This window comes from Eptesicus fuscus, chromosome 7 (genome assembly GCF_027574615.1).
Source record: "Eptesicus fuscus isolate TK198812 chromosome 7, DD_ASM_mEF_20220401, whole genome shotgun sequence".
Classification (NCBI taxonomy): domain Eukaryota; kingdom Metazoa; phylum Chordata; class Mammalia; order Chiroptera; family Vespertilionidae; genus Eptesicus; species Eptesicus fuscus.
Window position 1 is genome coordinate 24,594,170 of NC_072479.1, and position 12,646 is coordinate 24,606,815.

At 45.9% G+C, this 12,646-nt stretch overlaps 2 protein-coding genes across 3 annotated transcripts in view; both read left to right on the forward strand.

Moving 5' to 3' along the window:
* The first annotated feature begins 384 nt into the window (after positions 1-384).
* POC1B (POC1 centriolar protein B) overlaps positions 385-12,646 on the forward strand; it is a 105,372-nt gene continuing 93,110 nt past the window's right edge. For both annotated transcript variants that reach the window (XM_008143782.3, XM_054718807.1), the window contains exons 1-2: positions 385-610; positions 1,234-1,318. In XM_008143782.3, the coding sequence (XP_008142004.1) occupies positions 596-610; positions 1,234-1,318 (100 nt within the window). In that variant the 5' untranslated portion in view covers positions 385-595. The remainder of the gene's footprint in view (positions 611-1,233; positions 1,319-12,646) is intronic.
* Positions 1,636-7,238, forward strand: GALNT4 (polypeptide N-acetylgalactosaminyltransferase 4). Its single transcript, XM_054718806.1, has 2 exons — positions 1,636-3,937; positions 4,939-7,238. The coding sequence occupies exon 1, from the start codon at positions 1,845-1,847 to the stop codon at positions 3,591-3,593; it is 1,749 nt and encodes a 582-aa protein (XP_054574781.1). The 5' UTR covers positions 1,636-1,844; the 3' UTR covers positions 3,594-3,937; positions 4,939-7,238.

A 12,646-nucleotide genomic window follows, 5' to 3' on the forward strand; every position in this document is an offset into this window, starting at 1 on the left:
CAATCTATATTTACATCACGCAGGGCATTGTGTGAAAAATAGTAATTAAATAAATTTAAATCTGTTCTCCAGAGGTTTAGTTCCTTTGCGCACTTTAAAGACTAGCAAGCTGCTCCCACTTTGTTCAAATCTCCCTCCCCTGTCATTAACAAGCAATAGGGGACCTGCTTGAATTCGCGGGCGCTGTCTCTTTAAGGAGTAATAGAACTCCGATTGCATCGATCACAGACACTTTACCCTCTCGCTCCTAGCGGTTTCATTCCCATCACGGTGACTACTCTCTTTCTGGGTGTCAAGCCTGGAGGTGCGTGAGTGTAAATAAATTTTGGCCTTGGCGTGTGGTCGCACCTGACCGTGGGGCGTCCGGCCTGCCAGCTGGAGGACGCCCGGCGGTGCCCGGCGCCGCGGAACCTCGGGGCTCGGCTGGCCACGCCTGGAGCGCGGGTGTGATCGGGCCGCCGTTGTTGTAGTGACCGGGAGGCGCCGCCGCTCCAGGCAGACGGTTCCGGGCGCCGCATGGTCCCCCATCGCATCTCCTCCCCTTCTTTTCCCCGGTTTCCCCACCCGCAGGAACCGGTGGCCCACCGCTCCCCCCATGGCCTCCGTCCCGGTAAGGACGGGCTGGAAGCGACTCTCCGGAGCCGGTTTTGCGGGCTGCGGGGCCAGGTCGGAGCCGCGCCCGCACCTGGCGGGAGGTGGAGGCAGGTGTCCGCCGCCGGGTCCGCAATCTCTAGCCCCTCGCCCCGGGCGCCCGCGTCTCCCCCGGTGCTGCCCGGGCGGCGGGAGCGTCCAGCCCTGGCCCGGCTCGGGACGGAGCCCCTGCAGGCGCACCGCCTCCGGAATTCTCGGAGGTTCCCGTGGAGCGCCTGCGTCAGAATCACCGGGAGGTTTTTAAAAAGCGCCGAAGCCGGGGCCCGCGCGCGCACCGGTGACCGCGCGCCGCCCGGGGGCCCGGGAGCCTGCATTTCAAACGCGCTGCCCGGGCGGCTTCTCAGGTCCTTGCGGTTCTGAGCAGCGCGAACCGAGGATGTTGCCGGCTCTGCGGGGGGCGGGGACGCCCCGCGTCTCCCGGTGGGGCCGCCCGCGCGCGCTCCTGCGGGGCCTCCGGCCGGCGGACCCACCGCCCGTGGCCGCTCCCGGGACGGACCCCGCGGGAGGGGACCGCGTGCATCCCCGACCCCCCGAATTCGAGGCCTGCACCTGCTTTCACACCTTGACCACTTTCCTTCCCAGGAGGACCCTGTTCTGGAGCGTTATTTTAAGGGCCACAAAGCTGCGATCACATCCCTGGACTTTAGTCCCAACGGCAAACAATTGGGTAAGTTGTAGTCTCTCTCTCACTCTTTTTTTTTTTTTTTTCCTTTTTGTGACGGGGCAACGCTCAGCTGGTCGGAAACCTTGCCTCCTGTCCACGCCGGGCCCCTGGCGGACCCCCGAGGTCCCAGGTGGGGGTTGAGGGCGGCCGGGAGCGCGGGGAGCCCGGCCGCGCTGGGTCCCGCCCCGGCCCGGTCTGGCCCGGGACTTTCGCGAACTAACCGCCAGGAGGAGCGAGCGGGAGGGGGAGGGCTTTGTGCGCGCCCGGGAGGGTGGGTGTGGGCTGGGAGTTGGTGAAAAGTTGTGAGCGGCGCGGGAGGAAGTGCGGAGAGGAGTTGGGGCTGCGCCGCGGGCGGTGACGGCGGGCTCGGTGACCCCGGGAGGCCCCGCGCCCGCCGAGGAGCCGAGGACCTGCGGGGAGAGCAGGGCCCTTGCTCGGAAGTTCGCTCCGACCTGAGCCCGGAACGCCAGCGGCGGGTCCGCTGCCCTTGCCCTGCGCGGAGACGGGTGGCCGCGCCCGCGCCCCGGCCATGCGGATCCGGGTGGCCGCGAGGTGGACCTGGGCAGGCAAGAGCTGCCTGCTGCTGGCGCTCCTGACCGTGGCCTACGTCCTGGTGGAACTCTCCGTCTCCACTCTCCATGCCTCCCCGGGAGCGGGCCATGCCTGGGAGCGGGGGCCGAGGCAGCTCCCTGACCCCGAGAAAAAGGCAGGAGATCTGTCCCGGCCGCTGTACGATAAGCCGCCTGCAGACCCCCATGCCCTCGGGGAGTGGGGGAAGGCCAGCAAACTCCAGCTCAGCGAGGCCGAACGGAAGCAGCAAGAGGAACTCATTGAGAGATATGCCATTAACATCTACCTCAGTGACAGGATCTCCCTGCACCGCCACATAGAGGACAAGAGAATGTACGAGTGCAAGTCCAAGACGTTTGACTACAGACGACTCCCCACCACCTCCGTTATCATCGCTTTCTACAACGAAGCCTGGTCCACTTTGCTCCGCACCATTCACAGTGTTTTAGAGACCTCGCCCGCTGTCCTCCTGAAGGAGATCATCTTAGTGGATGACTTGAGTGACCGGGTTTATTTGAAGACACAACTTGAAACGTATATCAGCAATCTCGATCGAGTCCGCTTGATTAGGACAAACAAGCGGGAGGGGTTGGTCAGGGCCCGCCTGATCGGGGCCACCTTTGCTACGGGGGATGTTCTCACTTTCCTGGATTGTCACTGTGAGTGTAATTCCGGTTGGTTGGAACCGCTTTTGGAAAGGATTGGCGAGGATGAAACGGCAATTGTTTGTCCTGTTATAGATACCATTGATTGGAACACTTTTGAGTTCTATATGCAGACGGGGGAACCCATGATTGGTGGGTTTGACTGGCGTTTAACGTTCCAGTGGCATTCTGTCCCCAAACATGAAAGGGACAGGTGGAAATCGAGAATTGAGCCAATCAGATCGCCCACCATGGCCGGAGGACTGTTTGCGGTCAGCAAGAAATATTTCGAGTACCTTGGAACATATGACACTGGAATGGAAGTGTGGGGAGGTGAAAACCTGGAGCTATCTTTCAGGGTGTGGCAGTGTGGAGGGAAACTGGAGATCCACCCGTGTTCCCACGTGGGCCACGTGTTCCCTAAGCGGGCTCCGTATGCTCGGCCCAATTTTCTACAGAACACTGCTCGGGCAGCGGAAGTGTGGATGGATGAGTACAAAGAGCATTTCTACAATCGGAACCCTCCAGCAAGGAAAGAAGCTTACGGGGATATTTCCGAAAGAAAATTACTACGAGAACGGCTGAAGTGCCAGAGCTTTGACTGGTATTTGAAAAATGTGTTTTCGAACTTGCACGTTCCAGAGGATAGGCCAGGCTGGCACGGGGCTGTTCGCAGCATGGGGATCTCTTCTGAGTGTTTAGATTATAATGCTCCTGACAGCAACCCCACAGGTGCCAACCTTTCACTGTTTGGATGCCATGGTCAAGGGGGCAATCAATTCTTTGAATATACTTCAAACAAAGAAATCAGGTTTAATTCTGTGACAGAGTTATGTGCAGAGGTTCCTGAGCAAAAAAACCACGTAGGAATGCAAAATTGTCCAAAAGATGGGTTCCCTGTGCCAGCAAACATGATTTGGCATTTTAAAGAAGACGGAACCATTTTTCATCCACACTCAGGACTGTGTCTTGTTGCTTATCGGACACCTGAGGGCCGACCTGATGTGCAGATGAGAACTTGTGATGCTCTGGATAAAAATCAAATCTGGAAGTTTGAGAACTAAAAGAGCACAGCAGCACTTTAGTCCTGAGCTGACGGTATATTCAAGAAAGTCCAAGAGCCTCAATGGAGATTATATTTTATCAGAAATCACCCAGTGGACATCTATGAGAGTGCTATATAATCTGTGTTTCATCTTGGCATAGAACACAAACTGATGCGCAGAGAGCTGCTGTTTCTCGTTTGAAAGTGCCTTACTTAGAGGTTGTTTTATTTCAGAGCTCTGTCAATATGGTTTCTTCTCCTTAAAGAAGTTGACTGTGAATTGAGATACACAAAACATTTAGGTGCCAGATGATATTACAGAATGTAAAAGTCCCAAGTAAAATAGATGATTTTTGTTCATGGGTAAGTTCACTGCACATCCCATTTTTTTTACAAACTCTTAAATGTGCAGTTTGGGCTAAAACTGTTTTAATTATACATAAAATTTGGATTTCTTTAACCAACACATTAACTTTTAGGGTTTGTTAATTTTTTCTAATTTTTTTAAATGAAATGGAAATCAAAGAAAGTTGATTTTTAAGGAGAAAGGCCTGGTTTGGATATGTGTGTCATTACAAGAGGGCATTAGTTTGAATGCGAGTTTGGAGGTCTTTTTTTACATATAGACATCTCAGAAAAATATACCCACATCTGAATGAAATGGGGAGATCTTTACATTCCACACTTTGTAAACTTGAGCTATTGGACTTAACTGATCTATAGTGATACCTCAAATAGCTTTGATTTCATAACCTGTCCTGTCTGTGAACTTGTTTGTATGTTAGCGCATTTTCTGATTGCACTTCCTTAAGTTATGAATGTACTAGAGAGGGACTCGTTCAGAATACTGTACTTCCTTCCCTTTGTTAATGCTTAATCACTTAAAGTAAATACAATTGAGGCCTCTCTGAAGTTAAACCCAACTGTGTTTATTGAAATGTGTGAAACCGAAAGTGGGCCCTGTTTTGCAGAGGCTGTGGAACTCTTCTGTGAGTTCTTGCTGGTTAGGGCATTTCAGGATTAATCTTAAGAAGATGAGGACAGAAGCCTGTCTTGACAATGGTGAATGCTGCCTTCCAGCTTATTTCCACTGAGCCTCCCACTTAGGCAGCTCTCCGAAAGTGGGAAAATGACTGAGTGAATGAATGAATGGCTCAGCCCAGGAATGTGACTTGTCAAGTCATTTGACCAAATGACTCAGTTTGGCCCTCAGTTTCCTGATCTGTAAAATGTGGATGCTGGATTAGATCGATCCTGAAGATCTCTTCCAGCTCTGAAATGTTGTGATTATGCATTATATCCGTCTCAGTTTCAATCATTGTGCAAACTTTACAACACTTTTTATCTCTTCACTTTTAACATAGGTAATGTTTTTGAGCAACGTTCAGTCCAGTTATGAAGCTGGGAAAAAGAATTGGTTTTAAGACTTACGTGAGCTGAGAGCTCACCTGCAGTGGTTTATTTTTGGATTGAGTGGAAAGTTGTAGTCATTTCATTTTGACAATTGTTGAACCAATTTTTGTTTTTATCTTTAATCTTTCAAACTGTAAGTAATCTTTTGGGGCAAGGTTGTAAATATTTCCCAAACTAAATAATTGGAGAAGTAAACATACTTAAACAAAAGTATTTTTACTGGTTTAATTGCAATGTTATATTTAGAAATCTAAATTTAGAATTAAATCTCAATTAGTTCCCTTTGGCCTAGATTTTTTGAAAAATACATGCTTGATAAAGAATTAATCCACAGTCTTTATATGAAAAGTTGTTTTTGGTGTCTACTTAATGACCTAGCAACTTTGCAAAATCTGAATTTAAGAAAAATTTTTACGATAGTTATTTCAAAAAGTAAAATTGCTCAGTGGCTTGAATATTTTTATTTTTTTATTTTGCTTCTTAAAATGAAAATGTGTTGTTAACTTTCTGTAACTTATCTGGCAATCTTAAAGTTTATCAAAGAATTGCCCAGATTCCATATGCAATGTGCATGGCACTGGGTATAATTTAAAGGGGACTTATCATAGTGCTCTGAATTTTACAAAAGCGTTGACTGACAACAGATATTCTCCTAAACCCACCCTCTCCCCATGCTCAGTCTGCCTTCTTTTAATTATTAAATTGCCTTTTCTTTTTTAATTTATTTTTATTATTATTCTTAGCCCCCTATCAAATGGGAGAATTAAAATTGATATATTCTGGAAGTACATACTGGAATTATTTTTATTCTAGTATCTTGCTGCTCATGTCAAGAGGGAAAGGGAGCATTAAAAAGTAGAGTAGTATTTAATTCTTTATTTACTTTTGGTCTAAATTTCAGGGTTTTTTGGAATAAGTTTTAGGCTAGTGCTTTATTTATATCAATAATTTGGAAGAGTTATTAGGCTGTTCATTCCTTACAATCCTGTACATGACTGAAGAATGAGACTTTCACTTTTCATGCATAGGCATTTCCAATTTAATTTAAAAAACACACTATAAAACTGTAAACAAAATGTATTTGGATGCCCTACTTCTAATTTATTGGTACTAAAGCTCTCTTTTGTTGGGGGCAATTAAGAGTTGACCTTTTAATTTAATTTACATGCTTAATCATATCTTTAGTAAAATATTTGCTAAACAAGAAGTTTCAACTTTAAATGGCCAGTCACTATGTCATTTAGTATCCGAGTCTCTGAATAGTTTGACCATCTATCTAGGCATTTTTATAAGTCAGTTTAAAAAAAAAAAGATAAGCTAGTCATATGCAAGATCTCTATAACTCAAAATAACTTGTTAGTAAAAGAAAATGTATATTCATTATATGTTGGCAAATCAAGCATTTCTAGATTGAAGACAAGGTTATTTTTAAGTTGTGTAGTCACAGTTGATTTAGGATCTCAATTTGAATTGATAAAACAGTTCTCACTTGTTTGTCTTTTTGAGTTCGTATTTTAAGAATATTTTTAAATGAGCACAGAGAATGTTGAGATTTAGCCAGGCATGTGTGGCTCAGTGGTAGAGCGTTGACCTATGAACCAGGAGGTCCCAGTTCACTTCCCAGTAAGGGCACATGCCCAGATTTCAGGCTCAATCCCCAGTGGGGTGCATGCAGGAGGCAGCTGATCAATGATTTTCTCTCATCATTTATGTTTCTGTCTCTCTCTCTCTCCCTCTCCCTCTATGAAATCAATAAAGTATATTTTTTAAAAAGAGAATGTTGAAGTTCAGATTAATCTGTTTTGAATGATGCATTTTTTTCTGTGTGATGAGCAGTTTCTATCCTTTTTTCCCTTTGTTAATGTATTTGCAATATTGATTAAGACAAAATAAAATGTGTGCCTAATTATTTTTGCAAATGGATTTTGATTACTTTAGGCTATTGGGATCACTGTTCCTGTGTACACATTTGTTGATGGTGCAGAAGTAAGTTAAGTTTGTAATTCTTTAACTTAATTGGGAATGCAGACAGTAGACTATAAAAAAGTCAAGTTTTCTGTATTATTTTGCAAAGTGTCATAAACCAGCAAGTATTCTGAAATGGTGGTAGCACTATTTATGCATTAACTACTCAAACAAACTGGGAATAATTAGGGATCTCTGGGACCCACTGAGGGCACTATAAAAGAAAGCAAGTGGGCACCTGGGCACATTAGCACTAATTTCACAGCCCTGGGCTAAAAAAAAAAAAAAAGAAGTCCTATAAACCCCTTTGTCTCACACTTTCTCAACCTTCTTTCTCTCATCATCCTGTCCCTATAGGCAATTCCTGTCCAACAGTAGCATCTCTCTTCTTTAGTGATCCCCACCTAACACCCTGCCCTTCTGCCTCCACCCAGCCTGACACACTGCCTGAGAACTACTAGCCTAAGAATTAAGCTTTATGCATCATGTGTCTTACAGCCACATTGAAGATATGTATAGTTACGCTTAACATATTTTCACTGATCTCTTATATTTTATACTGTTTAAAAAGTTGCTATAAATACGTGTGTTATAATCTTGCTTTCTTATGAGGTGACTACAACCTTGTGCAAATCATTTCATGTCTCTATATTTGTTTCATAAATATGAAAAACAAATGGGAAAATCTGTAGAGATGATACATTAGTGGTTGCCAGAGACTAGGGAAGGGAGGAATAGCAAATGATTGCTAATGAGCATGTTTGTTTTGTTTGTTTTTTTTTTTGGGGGGGGGTGAGGCGTTGGGGGGAGTGATGGTAATGAGAATGTTCTGGAATTAGATAGTGACAGTGGTGGTACAACTTTGGGCAAAACACTGAATTGTACACTTTAAAAGGGGGAAGTTACAGTATGTGAATTATATCTCAATTTAAAAAATAAATTTCAGGGTAAAAAAGAGGCTGGAGAATTTCATGTGTCCTAGAAAATATTTCTCTTTTCTGTGTTCCTCTGTGCATACTAGATTTTAAAACAGGCCAGCAGTATTTATTATTAATACTTGAATCGTTTTGTGATTTAGTAGAATTAAGAACCTTATATATAATGTGAATCTCCCAGTTGAGTATTAGGCTACAGTAGGAAATCAGTTGTTATTGGAGTTGTTCCTAAAATTCAGAAAAAACTCAATTAATCCTTTAGAACAGTAGGTAGAGATTATTATAAAAGGTGAATGAGTTCCTGAGGTATACAGTTTGTTCATGGCAGAACTGAAGAGTAGAGAAACAACTTGCTAGTAATCGGGTACTACTTTTCCTTTTTTACCCAGCTTGGCCATTATATCATACTGGCCTGGGAGAGAGATCTGCTGCAGGCCTCATGTCCTGAGCTGTCTGGTGACCCTTCTAACCCATTTATTTGTACTTACCTAATCCTGTTCAAAGGGGAACGGGAGGTGGTGTTTTTACTCAGTACTTCTTTATTTAGTTATTGCCACTGTGCCAGGTGCTGGCCCACGCTTGGGTATACCAAAGGAAGTTAACAAAGCAGGTGTGCCAGAGTGGTATGAAGAATTCACAGTCCAGTGATAAGAGACAAAGAGTAACAAGCAAACACACAAATTATATGCAGGTTCAACTTGGGAACAGGAAAATAATTGAATGCTGCGAAGGAACAAAGTGCTTTGAGGGATGATAACTGTGACAACATACTTAAGTGTACGGGTCAAAAAACACTTCTCTGTGGAAGTTAGATTTAAGTCAAGACCTGAAGGAGGAGTTAGCTAGGCAAAGACTAGAGAGCATGGTATACAATAGCATTTAGCAGAAGGATGGGAAAGAGCTTGTCCTTAATCAAGGAAATAAAAGGCAGCCAGCATGGTAAAGCCATGCACCAAGAAAGAGAGCTTTGGGAGATGAAGTTGCAGGGGGAGGCAGAGGCAGCTTGGGTAAGGCCTTGGAGGCCAGGAGGCTATAGTGGGTTAAATGGTGGCCCTCCAAAAGATATGCCCATGTCCTAATCCCAGAACCTGTACATGTGACAGTATTTGTAAATAAAGGTCTTTGCAAGTGCAATTAAGTTAAGGATCTTGAGAAGAAATAATCTAAAATGACCTGGGTGGGCCCTAAGTCCAATGACTAGTGTTCTTATAAGACAAACGAAGGAGATAAGAGAAAGCCATATGAAGCCAGAGATAGAGAATTGGAGTGATTGAGCCACAAGCCAGGGAGATCCCAAAGACACCAGAAGCTGGAAGAGGCAAGGAATCACTAGTCTTTAGAGCAGGGTGGGAACCTTTTTTCTGCCAAGGGCCATTTGGATATTTATAACATCATTTGTGGGCCATACAAAATTATCAACTTACAAAATTAGCCTGCTGTATTTGGTCAAACATTAATTATCTCACCCCTAATGCATTGGCAGGGCCAGACCAAATGTTTTCACATGTCTTATGAGGCCCGTGGGCTGGACGTTCCCTACCCCTGCTTTAGAGGGAGTGTGGTATTGCCAGCACCTTGATTTTAGACTTCCAGTCTCTAGAACTGTGAGAGAATAAATGTCTGGTTTTTTTTTAGCCTCCAAATTTTTGGTAATGTGTTATGGTAGCCTCAAGAAACTAAGAGGCCATTTTTTAGGATATTTTTCTGAGAGGTCTGGGAAGCCCTTGAGAGTTTTAAGTAAGGGAATAACATCTGAATTATACATCAGAAAGATCACTGTGGCTACCATGGGGAGACTGAACTATTAGCAGAGAAATTAAGAGCTATTATAGTAATACTAGCGTTCCCGTGGCAGGAAAAATCCTGCAATAGGGTTTCCTGCTGCACTCTACCCCACCCTGCCTGCTCTCCTCCCTTGTCCCCCGCCCCGCCTTCTCCGCCAGCCCACCCGCTCTCCTTCCTTCTCCCCCGGCCCCGCCTCCGCTCCTCCCTTGTCCCCCGCCCTGCCTTCTCCGCCAGCCCGCCCACTCTCCTTCCTTCTCCCCTGGCCCCGCCTCCGCTCCTCCCTTCTCCCCCGCCCCGCCTTCTCCGCCAGCCCGCCTGCTTTTCTCCCTTCTCCCCTGGCCCTGCCTCTGCTCCTCCCTTCTCCTCCCCCTGGCTTGCTTGCTTCTCCGCAGCTTTGCTCCCTTCTGCAGCTCTTGGCTTCTTTCTATGCTGTCTTGATATGCAAATTAGCCGCCATCTTTGTTGGGATAATTTGCATACTCGTCCTGATTGGTTGGTGGGCGTGGCTTGGCCGGTGGGCATGGCTTGGGCGTAGCGAAGGTGCGGTCAGTTTGCATATTTGTCTATTATTAGGTAGGACTAGAGGCTCAGTGCATGAAAATTCATGCACTGGAGGGGGGTCCCTCAGCCCGGCCTGCCCTCTCTCTCAGTCCGGGAGCCCTCGGGGGTGGGAGGCGACCCGGCGATCAGGGGAAGGCGACACCCCATCACACCTCTGCTGCTGCCGCTGCCAGCAACACAAGCCTCAGCTGGCCCTGGTTACCTGAGCCTCGGGCCGGCCCTGGGTGGCTGGGGGGCTGAGGGGACTGGGGGACTCCCGAGGCAGGTGTGTGGCAAAGCCGGGCCCGCCCCTAGGTGGGCCCGGCCTTGCCGCGCCTGCCACCCCGGCAGGGCTGAGGGGACTGGGCGCCACCATCTTGTGCTGTGGGCACCGCCATCTTTGAGGGCGGGGCAGCCAATTAACATATTCCCTCTTTATTGGCTGTGGGCGCCGCCATCTTTGAGGGCGGGGCAGTCAATTAGCATATTCCCTCCTTATTGGCTGTGGGCGCCGCCATCTTTTGCGACGGTGTGTGGGTCAATTAGCATATTCCCTCTTTATTAGATAGGATCAGCAGGAGATGATGGTGGTTTTAGTCAAAAATGGTGATCTTGAAAGTAAAGAGGTAGTCTGGGAAAGAAAGAGATTTGGGAGTTATTATCATACAGATGGTATTTGAAGTCATGGGAATAGATAAAGTCACCTGGGAAGAACATAGAACAATGAGGGCAAATGGCCCATATCTGAGTCCAGAAGATCTCCAAGCTCTAGATCAGAAGAGGAAATAACAACAACAAAATCTAAGAAGGAATAATCAGAAAGATAGGAGGGAAAGCCATTATAGTAGGGCATCATGAAAGCTAGGGTCTAGAGTAGGGTAAAAATGTTGAAGAGAATGTAGAAGATATCAAATAGTCATTATTTTTTTAAAATATATTTCTTTATTGATTTCAGAGAGGAAGGGAGAGGGAGAGAGAGAGAGAGAAACGTCAGTGATGACAGAGAATCATTGATTGGCTGCCTCCTGCACGCCCCCTGCTGGGGATCGAGCCCACAACCCGGACATGTGCCCTTGGCTGGAATCGAACCTGGGACCCTTCAGTCTGCAGGTCAACGCTCCATCCACTGAGCCAAACCGGCTAGGGCACAAATAGTCATTATTGAGCACTACTGGGCAGTGTAGAAGTTCATATGAAATTAGTGATCATGAATTTACAGTGTTCCCAGTCTGTCTGGGGTTGTGTCTAGCATTTTCACTGGCACAGATAGAGTCTCAGAAAAGGCAGAATGATTTGGATTTTGCCAGGCTAGCCTGAAGGAAGGCAGGAGAGTCAAGGGATTGAATGTGTGTGTAAGAGGGGAATTGTAAATTGGATAGTTAAACAAAAATGGCAAAAAGAGCCTTCCTGGGGAACATAGGTCAATGGATTAGACTTCTGGATGAAGTGACCTCTATGAAAAGGCAAGTTGTCAGAGGGTATGGCAAGTTTCAATTGGTGATATGGGAAGTGTTCAGGTTATGCTGGTGACGAGATCCAGGGTGTGAACACAGAATAGATTATGGAGGAGGCAAAGAAAGCCTTATTATGCCCTTGGTCTGAAATGTTCTTCACCATCTCCCTTTTTGCTTGACTGGCTCCTTCTTACCCATCATACCCCATTTAAAAATGCCACTGATCACTCCATTTGAAGTGAGTATTCTGCCCCACACAAAATTCTCATTATGACTTCCTACTTTATCTTCCTACTTGCTTGTTTGTTTTCCTTTTCTCCATATGAATATAAGCTCCCCATTTAGAGATTTTGGCTATTTTGTTACTTAGCACTTCCCCTGACCTACCCACAAATGCCTTACATGTCAGGGGTGAGATCTGTTGAATCTTCTATAATAATAAAAGCATAATATGCTAATTGGACCTTGGGAGCCAGAGCTGCTGCCTCGGCCCTCAGAGCCCCTTGCACGAATTTGTGCATCGGGCCTCTAGTGAACTAATAATATCAAGTGTTGGAGAGGAAGACTGTCCTGCAGTAGGTGAGGTGTGAAAGAGAAAATAATTGTTGCTTGAAAGGGTTTTGGCAATCTTGGTGTCATCAAGCAAGGCTAAGGTTTAAGTAGTTAAGGACAAGGAGGGTCTAGTGGTAACTTTTGGGAAGGAGAGAAGGCATGGTGTCAAGTTCAGCTAAGGAGATACCTAGAGCATATGGCAGTGAGAGTACATGATCATTGATGACCAGAGGGGCTTAAGGCTTAAACTTCTGGTCATGATTGGAGAAAACAGAACACGAAGCATGATGGATTTAAAAAAAACACAACTTTTGTCATTAAATTAGAGTTGACACACAATGTTATATTAGTTTCAGGTGTACATCATACTGATTAGATATTTATATACCATACATAATATTACAATATTATTTACATGATTATTTTAC